A 14,198-nucleotide genomic window follows, 5' to 3' on the forward strand; every position below is an offset into this window, starting at 1 on the left:
TTGACAATGGTAGACTGGAGGGTAGGGTACAGGAGGTGCTGAGGAAAGGGCTCCAAGCAGAAATAACAACATGCAGAATTAGCGAGCAGGAAAGCATTTCACCAAAGAAGCCATTCAGTAACCAGATATTGAATAAACATGTTGTGGAAGAACTGGAAATTTCAGGGATAGGTCAGTCAACAGTGTCACTGTGGAAGAAGAGATGAAGACCAGGAAAAGGCCATTTCCTCTGGCGGTTAGCGTGACTATTGATATTTGGTTGCTTGGGTATTAAAAGAATCTAATAGCCTTTGATCTACTTTGCTTAAGCTCCAACCAAAGATATCTGGTAACCTTGGAGTGTCTCAGGTTTCTAAACATAGAGGTCATCTATCCTAGGTTTAGATTAGGTGTTCCAGTTTCCTCTGTTGTGACATATTTTTGTGCTATGTCCACTACCAGGTGGTTTTCAGGTCTACTTTAATCATTACTGTTGTTTGTTTTTAGAGCTGTTTTTTAAAGTTTATTTATTTTACGTTAAGTTCTGGGATACACGTGCAGAACGTGCAGGTTTGTTACATAGGTATACATGTGCCATGGTGGTTTACTGCATCTATCAACCTGTCATCTAGGTTTGAAGCCCTGCATGCATTAGGTATTTGTCCTAATGCTCTCTCTTCCCTTTCCCACCATCCCACAACAGGCGCCAGTGTGTGGTATTTCCCTCCCTGTCTGCATGTGTTCTCATTATTCAATTCCCTCTTATGAGTGAGAACATGCGGTGTTTGGTTTCCTGTTCCTGTGTTAGTTTGCTGAGAATGATGGCTTCTAGCTTCATCCATGTCCTTGCAAAGGAAATGAACTCATTCTTTTTTATGGCTGCTTGGTATTCCATGGTGTATATATGTGCCACATTCTCTTTATACAGTCTATCATTGATGGGCATTTGGGTTGGTTCCAAGTCTTTGCTATTATTGTAAATAGTGCTGCAATAAATATACGTGTGCATGTGTCTTTACAGTAGAATGATTTATAATCTTTTGGGTATATACCCAGTAATGAGATTGCTGGGTCAAATGGTAGTTCTGGTTCTAGGTCCCTGAGGAATTGCCACACTGTCATCCACAATGGTTGAACTAATTTACACTCCCACCAACAGTGTAAAAGCATTCCTAATTATCTACAGCCTCACCAGCATCTGTTGTTTCCCAACTTTTTAATAATTGCCATTCTAACTGGCATGAGAGGACATCTCATTGTGGTTTTGATTTACATTTCTCTAATGACCAGTGATGATGAGCTTTTTGTCATGTTTGTTGGTTGCATAAATGTCTTTTTTTTTGAGACGGAGTTTCGCTCTTGTTACCCAGGCTGGAGTGCAATGGCGCGATCTCGGCTCACCGCAACCTCCGCCTCCTGGGTTCAGGCAATTCTCCTGCCTCAGCCTCCTGAGTAGCTGGGATTACAGGCGCACGCCACCATGCCCAGCTAATTTTTTGTATTTTTAGTAGAGACGGGGTTTCACCATGTTGACCGGGATGGTCTCGATCTCTTGACCTCGTGATCCACCCGCCTCGGCCTCCCAAAGTGCTGGGATTACAGGCGTGAGCCACCGCGCCCGGCCCATAAATGTCTTCTTTTGAGAAGTGTCTGTTCATATCCTTTGCCCACTTTCTGATGGGGTTTTTTCTTGTAAATTTGTTTAAGCTCCTTGTAGATTTTGGATATTAGATCTTTGTCAGATGGATAGATTGAAAAAATTTTCTCCCATTGTGTAGGTTGCCTGTTCACCCTGATAGTTTCTTTCACTGTGCAAAAGCTCTTTAGTTGGTACTCTACATGTTCAGAGAAACTTCTCTTCTTCTCTAGTAATGAACTATAGAAATGATCCCTGAACATATATATGTATATAAAACATGAGAAATTGGATGAGATCATGTTTCTGGGAAAAGGAGATTATAAGCAGTGATGCCTCTGTCCATGGCTCAAGTATTGTACTGCAAACGTAGGCCTGGAGTGGGTGGCAAGAAAACAGTTTAAGCTAAGTTTGAGTTCTGCTTTCCCCAAAGATCTTACACCTAGTTTCAAAGATTGACAATTTGGTTGACATTGAAAACATACATAGGGTTTTTAAAATGACAAACAGCTTTTCAAAGAGTTTTAGAGGGCTGGGGCAGTGGCCCTGTAATTCTAGCACTTTAGGAGGATGAAGCAGAAGGATTGCTTAAGCCCAGAAGTTCAAGACCAACCTGGGCAACATAGTGAGACACTGTCTCTACAAAAAAATAAAAATGTTAGCTGGGCCACAGCACTCCAGCCTGGGTGACAGAGCTCGACCCTGTCTCAGGAAAAAAAAAAATTCACTAAAGAAGAAATCTTTCACCCATTAGACTGGCAGAGATCTAGAAAGTTTGGTAACTGTTGGGGCAAGGGTATGAGAGAGCAAGTACTCTCTACAGTGCTGGTAGGAGAGTTAATTGCTACAACCTCTTTGTAGAGTAACTGGCAATATTTGTTAAATGCATTTATTCTCTGACCCACCAATTCTGGACAAGATAATTCAATGCAGCATAATCTGTAGTGACGAAAGATGGCAACAACATAAAAGGTCCATCATTAGAAACGGGTTAAATAATTATAGTACATATTCATGATGGAACACTTTAGTAATTAATACCTGTTTATGCATAGTAGCTCTGGAACTATACGCCAGACACTGATAACAATGGTGGACTCTGAGAGGGGACTGGGCTGGGGGCACAGGGTGGAAGGGAGTTTTCACCTTATAAATGTATTACCTATCTCTACCCATCCCCCAAATGAAGCAAAAAAAAAAAAAAAAGTTTTCTGGTGGTAGAGGGTGCACTAATGGTTTTAAACACGTAGGAAACTTGAGATAAATCCTAAGCAGAATCATTAGTCAGTCATTATGGGGAATGTTTAGAGTAAGTCTGAATTGAAAGCCATCTGATCTTCCCCACCTACCTTTTCTCTCCACAAGGAAAAAGGATGAGAAGGGTAGGAGCAAGACAGCACAAAGCAGTTATGAAGCTGAGAAACTCGTTGGATAGACACTTTATTGTGGCTTGTTTGTAGTAAAACGTTCAACCCCTCAACATGGATATCTGTTTTGGTGGCATTTCTCTGATGGAGACTACAGCATGGTGTTCAAAGCTTTTAGCTTCATTTTATGTCAGTTTAGTCAGTGGTTGCCTATAATTTGATAGTTTGATGAGTTATAGGAAAAAGGAAATTTTGGTCTTATCCCAAATTAAGGGCTGCAAGATTCGTGACTCATTAGTATAAAGTGCTTATGTTCAGTGCAAAAAGGCAGACTCAGAAGGGCAAGCAGATGCCAGACAAGGATATTTCCTGGGAGATGGATATGTTCTGTGACTCAAGAAAGGAAAAGCCAAACTTTAGCCCAAATGGATCTAGTAATTTCCTTATAGTCTTTCTCCTCTGTTTTTTTTTGTTTTTTTTTTTGAGATGGAGTTTCACTCTGGTTGCCCAGGCTGGAGTGCAATGGCGTGATCTCGGCTCACTGCATCCCAGGTTCAAGCAATTCTCTTGTCTCAGCTTCCCAAGTAGGTAGGATTATAGGTGCCTGCCACCATGCCCAGCTAATTTGTGTAGTTTTAGTAGAGACGGGGTTTCATCATATTGGTCAGGCTAGTCTCAAACTCCTGACCTTAGGTGATCTGCCTGCCTCAGCCTCCCAAAGTACCAGGATTACAGGTGTTAGCACCACACCTGGCCATTCTTTCTCCTCTTTAACAGGACCAAAACTTCTCATCTGACAGATGTCCATGAGTTGTTTACTACTAAAAATCTTGGTTCAGAGGGAAATCCACAGGGTTTCTAAGCACCAGAGACACTGACTTCAGCTTCCAGTTTCTGTTTGTCTCAGCATCATGAGTGGGACCAATAGGCTGAGCTCTGTCCAGTGGGAGGTTCAGAGCTGCAGAGCTTTCTTTAGGCCCCTCATTTGCAAACTGAAGTCACTGAGTATGATACACCTTTTCTCAAAGTGTCACATCTTAGGTGGGAAGACAAGCCAGTGCATATTAAAGAAGCACTTCACCTAGTTTTCCACCAACCGGATGTGACCTATTCATTATCCCCTTGTTCTGCTGTCCAGGGGCCCAATTCCAAAGCCAACCCTTGATTCCCCTTCTAAGACAAAGCTAACCCTTGAGTCCCTCTTTTAAGATAGAGAAAAGAAGCACACTCCCTTCTCAATGACCCCACATGTCTGCATATCCATCCTGTGGTCCTGAAGAGATTGAATGGAAGCAGGAGGAAAGAGGAAGCAGCTTCCTAACCAATCCAAGGAGCATGAACAGGATTGCAGATCAAATAGGTAAAATCGAGCCACTCAGTCCTAGGATCCTGGCCACCATTTCTCTCCCCAGACTCTCAAAGAGGAAGTTACATTTTCTCACCTGCCAACTTTGCAGCAAGGGATTCATAAGAGGCAGCTCTGTGCTTGTGAGCAGCACCCTGTATCCCTGTTTGGATGGTTTGCTTTTCTTTCCCCACTGGATGAATGTGATGGAAACCCTCTTGCCCGTGTTAGCCTCGCAGACCTGATCATTTATACACGCACCCACAGCTTTCAAATGCCTGGACCTGAAAACCCTTCTATTCAGACTGCCATCCACAGACTCCAGGACTTCTAGTGCTTGGGAGAAGAGACACCTGGAAAACAGGTTTATTCTGCAGGTAGCACTTGCCCCAAAGCCATCTCTGAATTCTGGAAAGTGAAGGAAGGAAAAGAGGGAATCCTTTGGGTGTTGCTCTAATTCTCTGTAAAAGCCCTCTAGGTAAGAGGAGCTACTAAAGCAGGTCCACAGGGAGGGGACTGTACAAACAGGACAACCCGGGTCAAGAACCAAAACGCAGGGAAGGTTTTCAGAGTGGCAAGTCTAAAGTAAAGTGCCTCTTTTCAATGGAGAAGAGTTTCATTTGTTCAGAAATGCTTGGGCGTAAACATGAGTGCACAGGAACATGCACATGTGTGTGCACACACACTCACTCACTCTGAGGTAGAAAGAACTGGCCCTCTCCAGACAAACACACATAGATTCCACAAATTTAGAGAAACATGGCACTTGCGTGAAAGGTCCTATCCTTGCCTGGGAAGGCAAGTAGGGTCCAATCCAGCTCTTTCCAACCTAGGGCAGAGCCATAGAAGTCCCACTCCACAGGAGGAAAGAGGTGGAGGGCATCGCCGTCACTGCTGTTGCCCAGCTCTCAGGCCACGCGTTCCTAGCCCCGCTGCCCAAGGTCATTTCCTGGAGCCTGAGCCATGGGCACCCCGGGGGTGGCTTGTCAGAAGCCACTGGGCACAGATGTCTTGTACGACTGCGTCCCCGCTGCTCTTGGCAGCCTGCTGAACCTGCTGGACGAGGGCTGTGGCCCGTGAGTGTTCTTGCTTCACAGCAATCAAGTAGGCAGAACGTAGTTTGCAACACAGCAGGTAGGCCCGAACCTGGCAGTCAGTTATAAAAGAGACAGCAGAAAGGCATCCATCACTGACAAATCAAGTACACAGAGCTGCAGCAGAAAGCTCGGGCAGACAGATATCACATGTCACCGGCCACATTCGTGATGGGATTCGTGCATTTTATGGTACTATAATAACTTTTAAAATATTCCGGAAATAAGCTATAACACTATGTTATTTTATAGTGTAAAAAGTTATTACACATAAGCTAGAATTTAAAAAAGAAGGCAGGTCAGCAGGCAGTCTGGTCTCTGTCCACCCCCTCTGACACCCTCCTCCTCCTCACTCTCCCAGGCTCTCTGGCTTCTTCTGAGCTTCAGGGCCATTGCTCTCGCCCAGAGTTGTGATTTTACAGTTACTTGGGTGATTATGTGATTGATGCCTGTCTCCTTGATCAGACTTTAAGCTTCATGAGGGCAAGAGTAGTGTCTGTTTTTTCTATTCCTTGTCTTCCTGGTGTCTAGCACAGGGCCTGGCATATAGTAGGTGTTCAGTGAGTATGTATTATAGGAATGACTAAAACATCCATCCTAGAATGGACGCAGAGATCCTCCTCTACTTTTCTGCTTTCAGTCTGCTGAATCTAAAGTTATTTTTTATAATTACTGGAAATTTGGGGAGGAAGACACATACACACAATTGGAAAAAGTTGACTCAAGGTCTAACCCCACTTAGACCTGATTTGACTCTGCCTGTTTGGACAGAGGCAGCCATTTCAGGATGTGCATATGTGTGTATGTATCTCCCAGCATCGCTATCTCAAGAATCCCCAGCTCGGTGGAGACAAGAGTCCCTTCCTTCCTGGCCCTGGTCTCCCCAGCACCCCCTGGATAGCCAGTGCTCTAGGCTAGTGAGCAGAGAGGCCTTCATGAGCTGCCACAGAGCTTCTGCCAGCAGCTGCCTTTCTGCTGCAATAATCCCTGTTGGTTAGTGGAAGGGACTCTCCTTGCTTCCTGTGTCAATGCTCCATTATTTGTTTTGGTCACTAAAGTCTTTCTTTCCTCTCTAAGCTGAATCACAGATAATCTCCTACAGCTAGATGATGTCTGGCACGTTCTGAGGTCACTAAAGTGATCCAGTCCTGTGCTTCTTGGGATCCACTTGCTGCCCTAGGATGTCAGCTCTCCCCAGGCCTTCAGCTCCCCTTAGCACCTACATATGCTAAGCTAAATACATATCACAAGTTGGCAGGCAAAATACCAAGAGAAGAAGGACATTTTGCCAGAGACTCTGGAATGGAGCTGAATGAAGCTGTTTTTTGGCAAGACCCCGTGGCCTAAGATCATTTAACTGCATGAGACAGCTGCTGAGAGAAAAATACCTGAAAAAGTAATAAGGACTGTCTCTATTTCAGTGTATGTCTTTCCCAGGAATAAGGTCTCTGTCCTGTTGAATGGGAGGCTCAATGAAGGCTTAAGAAAGAACCGCAGTCTGGGAATCAGAGGACCTGGGCATCTATCCTGGCTGTGGGGGTCTCAATCTGACTCTAGAAAAGTAATTCTCTACATTTCAGGATGTCAGAATTTCATCCTTTCCAAGGAGCTCATTATGTTACAGAAATAAATGAAGAAAGGTTTAGAACTTGTTCTCCTTAACTCTGGAGACTGAAAAATGCCCAGTAAATTCAGTCCAGGGATTAGCAATACTGCCATGGGAAGCATGTAAGAAGTTCTTTGCCTCACATTAGTTTTCATCACAGGGGACTCAGCTGTCAGATAACTTTTCTGCCACTGGCCAGGGCAGCTCAGACTGGCTTGACTTTCTCGTGGCCCTCCTGGCCCGGGGCCCTTCCTGCAGATGGCCAGAGGATCAGTCCAGTGGTCAGCCACAAATGGGGGCATCTGGGAAGATTTTTATTCTGCCTGGCACTCTTCCCAAAGGCAACAGGAAACAAAGGTTCATCAATTTCCCAAACAGGGACAAGCTCTTTGGCCCCTGAGGAGAGGTTCATTCTGGAGATCGAGACACTGGTGGACATTGTTGGTCAAAGCGTGGGGTGGGGTTTTTTCTTACTGTACCTTTTTCCCTCTAGGATAAAGAGATACCTGCTTACTCTGGGAACCTCATTCCATCAGTCCACCCAAAGATGGAGGTGAGGTGAGGGATTTCCTGGGGCTCTCTGAGAGCATGAGTATAAAACAGAGATTCAAGAGCAGTCTGGGACATGTTTGTCCTGGGGACTCATGCGGTCTGTGTTCACCTGCTTCCCATCTATTCCCTCCATTCTATACCCCTATCCAAGCCCCAGCTCCACTTCTGATAATAAAGAAGCTGAGATATGGGTTGTATGTAGCTATTGTGGGGAGCAAGGGATAAAGGTGACAAGGCAAGCCTGAGACACTATTCATTAGCATCACTGGGGTTTGGAGACAATTTCGCTCACCTTGTTGTCATCATTGTGTATTGCCTGGATCAGGCCCTCCAGCTCCTATACAGAACAGAAACAGCAGTTGTGAGAGGGAGAAGAGTCCCACAATCTGGGAGCCAGGGCCCAACCCAGCCTGAGCCCAGCCATTCTGACTCCAGAATGAAAATGCCTGCCTGGCTTTTTTTTTTTTTTTTTTGAAGAGATGGGATCTCACTATGTTGCCAAGGCTAGAGTGCAGTGGCTTTTCACAGGCAGGATCCCACTATTGATAGCACAGGAATTTTAACCTGCTTCATTGCCAACCTGGGCCGGTTCACCCCTCCTTAGGCAACCTGGTGGTATGTATCGGCATAATACACCACAGTCCAGAACTCCTGAGCTCAAGTGATCCTCCGCACTCAGCCTCCAGAACAGCTGGGATTATAGACATCACACCGAGCTGACTCTTCTTTTTAAACTCAAGTCCTGCTTTAAGAGCAAGAAAGAAAATCTAATTATAACACTAAGCTTCAGAATTTGGGGAGAAGGAACAGTTTCCAAGAGGCCTGTCCTCAGCCTTCCCAAATGGATATGGCTCTGTTCACTCCAAAAAGCCACCATGGGAGGACAATTCTGCAGGTAACAGGCTTCAGAGGTCATCTGCTGGCCCACCCTGATCTCCTCTAGAATTGCAGGAAGAAGCTCAACTCCATAGACACTTCCAGGTGCAAACAAAATTACACAATGGGATGTTGAGGGCCACATTCTGGGTATAGACATCATCTCCATTAATTTTCTTTACAGGGAAGGGTCAGTTAGGGTGAGGCCATTATTGCAGAGTGGTTCAGAATGATAAAAGGATCTTGTAGAATTTCAGGCACATTCTGGGAAACAGAATAAAGACGGGGATGTGAAGACACTGAAACTGATGGAGGAGCTGAGAGGTACAGGAGGGAGCACACCTGGGGTGGAATTCTCTTGAACGCTTCCAGGCAGTTGAGGAGGATGGTGTCCCCGTCACTTTTGGCTGCCATGCCTGACTCACTGACACACTTGAGCAGTTGCCGGATCTCACTGTACTTCTCCTTCTCCACCAACTGGCGGGCAGCTCTGCAGTAGGTCATGGCAGCATCCAGCTGGAAGTCCTAGAACAGAACATGGGGTGATGAGCTTAGATGCAGGGGACATTAACAGTGGGGAGGGAGGCAGCATTTAACAGCTCTCACTATGCTTGGTGTAGATAAGCCATACTGATTCACAGTAGAAAACATAAATATAACAAACAAAAAGCAAGCTTAAATTCCTCTTTGGAATTAGGTAGATATTTAGGAAGCATTCACAAAAACTGCAGCCATAGTATCTAAAATGGTACATTTCACTTGCTGCGGTGGCACTTACTGAAAATATTCTTATCCAGATCCTAAGACTAGTTCATTTTCTCTCTAATAAGTCTGCTTTTTCTTGAGAAATGAGCTTTGGGGGCTGGTATTTGCTGCCCTGGACACCTGGTGCTCTGTTAAGAGGTAGGTGACTTAGTGTTCAGAAACAGACCCATTAACAGGCCCATTCACTGAAAGACTCATTTGCTGAAATTGCCAGATAAACACCTTAAACCTGGTCTAGGAGAACCCTTATGCCACAGGGCCTGGACAGAGCTGCCCCTCTGCCTGCCTACCAGGGTATCTGTGTGTGGTTAGCTCTGTCCAACACTGAAAATAGTTGGTAAGAAAAACACCTGACTAATCATGCATGAAGCCATTGATCGCTGATACATGCACAATGTATAAATGCCCTGCCTGTCCTAAGCTGCCTGCTGTCAGCTCCTGGGGTTTCTGTATGGAGCTGTGGTGGTGGGCGGGTCTGCAGAGACTCTACCCCTCATGGTTTCAGTGCCCTGCTTCCAGCCCCTGTTCCAGTGCCACAAACGCACCTGTGTCCTTTTATGACAAGCAACAGAAAACATTTCTCCAGCCAGCTCCTGTACAGACCAAGGATGGGGAACAGCCCTTGTGGCCAGTGGAAAGCCCTGACCACCCCTCCAGCCATGCTCCCTGTGAGAATGAACAGTGTTTCTCAGGGAAACAGCTGTGGGGAACTGTCTGAGACCTGGCTCCTGGTGTTTATTTGGTAGCTTTTGATGAATTTGTCATGGGTTACTTGTCTTCTGGCAAAGTGGCCTAGAGTCTTGAATTTGACCCAGTTCTGTAATAGTCACCTCCTTGATTTCATCCCTAATGTGCATGTAAATCTGCTTTTCTTGGGATAAGAATTTCCTAAAGAATAATCTCTCACGGAACTGTGGTCAAGTGCTGATTGTCCTCAGTGTGATTTCAGTAATCCAAGTCATACCTGCAGAACACGGAATGCAATGCCAAAACCATCTTCTACATTTTTCCCTCCCAGCATGACCTGAAAAGGAAAGGGAATCATGCTTAAAAAAGTAATAATTACTAGTGTATCCTCTTAACCAAGAATGAAGGCCCCTATTTATTCCATTATTCAACAAATTATTTGTTGAGACCCTGCTAAGTGCCAGGCACTAGTGATACAAGAACGATCAAAATGGACTTGATCGCCAGTCTTCTGTGGCTCATATTCTAGTGGGGAGGCAGACATCACACAAACAATGAAATAATCACTAAACAACGGCAATTATGATAGGAGTTCTAGAAGATGACAGTAGTCTTCCAGAGGTCCAAACGCTGCACATACCTTGCAGGCAACATCCATTTTCATGTGGTTATTTCCAAACAGGGTTGGCAGAGGCAAAGTGGTGATCTCAGAGGTCCCAGCACTTTCGCACCGATGCAAGAACCTGGTCACTTCCATCTGCAGCTGAAGTGTGTTCATGTGCCTATAATGACAGGAAATGCATAGTCCAGCCTCACGAGGTGCCCCAGGAGTGAGAGGACTGAGGCCAGGAGACTGAGAAGCCAAATAACATGGTGATGGAAAAGGCAAAAGAAATGATGAAGAGGGAAAAGAGACCCCAAATGCCTTGTGAGCAGTTATGAAAAGAAAAAAAAATGGTGGTCTTGTGTCCTGCATAGACTCACAATATTACGGTGCACTGTGGAACCAGATAAGGTCCAGTCATTGAATCAATAAGTATTTATTGAGCACCTATGTGCCAGGTACAATAATAGAGGTCAAGAGAGACATGAGCTCTGCCCTCAGAGTTTATAGGCTAGAAGAGAAATGAATAGTAAACAAACACATAAAATGGTTAGCAATTAAGCCTATGGAGGTAATAAATGGTAGTGGTAGAGCGTTTACTCCAGATGCTGTGTTCTATGTAGAGGGCCTGGCAAGTATAAAAGCTGAGAGGAATTCAGGACTTTGTGTGCCGAGGAGCCCTGAGGAGGCCAGGGATCGACGCTTAGAAAGAAAAGAGTAGCAGGAGATAAAGATGGTGACATCGGCAGGGGCCAGAATGTGCAGGACCCTTTTTGCCTACTGTAAGGAGTTTGGAGTGTAGTCTGATTGTAGCTTGTGATGCTAATCCTCCCTCCACTCCCCACTCCCCCTACCAGCTCCTCTGTACGCTTTCCCAGCCTTGTACTAGACACGGTCATCCAGGGATGATTCCTTTTAGATTTTTTTTAATGGTTTGGGGAATAGACAATAGTAGCTTCATCACCAACAGAAACCTGGTCCCAGCCTTTCTGCCTCACACCAATGGTCCCCTGAACCTCCAGCTACCTTGACACGTCAGCTGCAGTCATCTTCTTTCTGAAGAAGGCGGTTTTCTTCCTTCCAGAGCTGCGGGATGTTTCTTGGAGGTAGATCTTCAGGTGGTCCTTGGCCTTAAGTAGCCATGAGAGCTTCTCTCCCAGTTCTGTATATGACTTTGCTTTGTGACTGAAGAACCGAATACAGGTCATGGCGGCCCGAACTTGGTCCTAGAAGAGAAAAATGAATGTTCAGGTCAAAGTAGATCAGGGGTTTGGAGGGTGGGGTGTAATGAGAATTCTCATCTGATTTCCACCTATGAGACCTCATTTCCAGCACCCACTCCCACCACCAGCTGAACTGGTATTTTGAGCTCGTCACCCCAAGGTCCAAGAGATCCTGAAGTGCACTGACTGGTGGAGTCATTGGGTAGGACATTATTCTACCACTGAAGAGATGCCACAAGAAGATATTTCTGATTCTCCACTCAAATTGGCTTTACTTGTACTTTGGCATTAAATAATTCAATTTCTCTGTCATTTAGTACTGACAATCCTCAGACAGATTGGGAGGAACGTGCTCCTTCTCCCTTCATGCATTTTCTCTAAAAACACTAACTTTTCCATCATTCCTTGTGAATTCTACATTCATGCCTCATGTTTATCTTGAAACTACCATATATTTCTTTTTTTTTTTTTTAATTTATCTATTCCTTGCATTCCGAAGAATGCCATGACTGACAGGATTAAAGTCTGCCTCCAAACTTAGGATGGAAATCCTAATATTATTTAACAATACTGGAGAGCAGCATGGATTTGCTCTAGGGTCAGCCAAATAGCAAGGCCAGGGACCAATGACAGTCTCGTTTCCTCATTGGGTACTGCCTCCGCTGCAGGGTGGGACATCAGTGACAGAGGGAGAAGGCCCGGAGGGGCTGCCATTACCTTCATAAACTGCTGCAGCTCGTACAGAATGTGGTAGTAGTTCTTCTTCTGTAAATGTTGGCAGGCAGCAATCAGGTACTTTCCCCAGCTCTCCAAGGTTGGATCAATGGATTCTAGCAAGTTTTCCAAAGTGTGTAGCTTCCCACTTTTATAGCTTGGCTGGAAAATGCCTTCTATAAAAACTTCTGGAGGACTCTCCTGGAGCAGGGCAGGGCGAGAAGTCAGAAGTCTTGAGCCCGGTTCTGGCACTGTCTGGGATCCAGACAGTGATGGACCTTCTTTCTATTGATGGACCTTCAGCATCCTCCCATAGCAGTGCTTCTTAATCTTTTATGTGTCACAGACACCTTTGAGAATCTCACTCTAGCGACTGCTTCATTTCTCTCCTTCCTTTTACAGAGAAGCCCCTTGACAGAGTTATCTATCCTCACTGTCTCCAATTCCCTCCTGTGATTTTTCTCTTGAACCCACTCTAATCTAGCTTCTGCACCCGTAACTTCTGTTGAAACTGCCCCTTACGTCACCAGTGACCACTAAAGTGCAAATATAACAGTTAATTCTTGATCCTCATTTTCAACCTGATTGTTCAGCAGATTTTGACACAGATGGCTTCTTCCGCCTTAAAAAGCCTTTTTAAAAAATAAATTTGTATTTTAATTGAGAAAAACTTTCCTCACTTGGCCTCCAGCACACTGTCCTCTCCAGATTTTCTGTCTAAGTCTCTGGCTGCTCCTTCTCAATTTCCTTAGCTGATCCCTCCCAATCTCCCCAGGGCTTAGGAGGAACCTACACTCTTTTCTATTTATACTCACTTTTTTGGTGATTTCATCCAAGCTCATTACTTAAAATACTGTTGATTTGCTGATGATGTCTAAATCCCCATCTCCAGTTTGTTCATCCCCCAAACTCCAGAACTTTACATCCAACTTATGTTCAACTGTCTACTCAACATGTCCACTTGGAGATCTAAGTGGACATGTTGAGTACAGACAATTGGATATAGTCATCTTAGTCATCTTTTCCCTCATACTCCTTCATCAAATTCATCAGCAAATCCTGTTGGCTCCACCATCATGATTACAGCACATGGAATTTGGCCACTTCCCACCACCTCCCTTGGACCACAGTGGATCCCACCATCAGTTTGCCTGGATTATTAAAACAGACTCCTCCCTGGTCTATCAGCTTCCACTCTTACCTCTTGTCGGTCTAATGCCCACAAAGCCCAAGTGACTCTTTTGAAACCTAAGCCAGATCACGTTACTCCTCTTGCTCACAGTCTTCCAGGGGTTTCCCTTCTCATCCCTCACAATGTCCACAAGGTCATGCGTGATTTGGCCTGTGATCTTTCTGACCTTATCTGATAGTATCCTGTCCCAGCAGACTCTGCTCTAGCCACCCTGGCCTCTGCCCTCGTCACTGCCTCTGCCTGGACTGTGCCTTCCCCATAGATCTATGTGATTCGCTCCTTATGTCCTTTGGCACTTTATTCAGATGTCACCTTCCCTGGGCACCCAGTCTAAAATTGTACAAGCCACGCCTTCCTCCTCCCCATTTTATTTTTCTTCTTATTCATCATCTACCACTATCTATTTTATTTCTCATGTTTACTATCTCTCTTCCTACTATGGGGGGTAGATGTTTTTGTCTTTTTTTTTTTTAAAGACAGAATCTCCCTCCGTCACTCAGGTTGGAGTGCAGTGGTTCAATCTCAGCTCACTGCAACCTCCACCTCCTGGGTTCAAGT

General features: G+C 45.0%; 1 protein-coding gene across 3 annotated transcripts in view; it reads right to left on the minus strand.

Annotated features, from left to right (window-relative positions):
• Positions 1-3,038: 3,038 nt before the first annotated feature.
• The window catches only part of ZFYVE26 (zinc finger FYVE-type containing 26), a 67,313-nt gene continuing 56,153 nt past the window's right edge, over positions 3,039-14,198 (minus strand). For all 3 annotated transcript variants that reach the window (XM_064374977.1, XM_064374979.1, XM_064374978.1), the window contains 7 exons: positions 12,452-12,649; positions 11,538-11,737; positions 10,548-10,689; positions 10,185-10,244; positions 8,798-8,980; positions 7,872-7,916; positions 3,039-5,473 (listed from right to left, as the gene is read on the minus strand). In XM_064374977.1, coding sequence (XP_064231047.1) covers positions 5,270-5,473; positions 7,872-7,916; positions 8,798-8,980; positions 10,185-10,244; positions 10,548-10,689; positions 11,538-11,737; positions 12,452-12,649 — 1,032 coding nt within the window. In that variant the 3' untranslated portion in view covers positions 3,039-5,269. The remainder of the gene's footprint in view (positions 5,474-7,871; positions 7,917-8,797; positions 8,981-10,184; positions 10,245-10,547; positions 10,690-11,537; positions 11,738-12,451; positions 12,650-14,198) is intronic.

Source organism: Aotus nancymaae, unplaced genomic scaffold (assembly GCF_030222135.1).
Source record: "Aotus nancymaae isolate 86718 unplaced genomic scaffold, 86718_ANA_hifiasm-v0.15.2.pri h1tg000011l, whole genome shotgun sequence".
In the NCBI taxonomy this organism is placed as follows: domain Eukaryota; kingdom Metazoa; phylum Chordata; class Mammalia; order Primates; family Aotidae; genus Aotus; species Aotus nancymaae.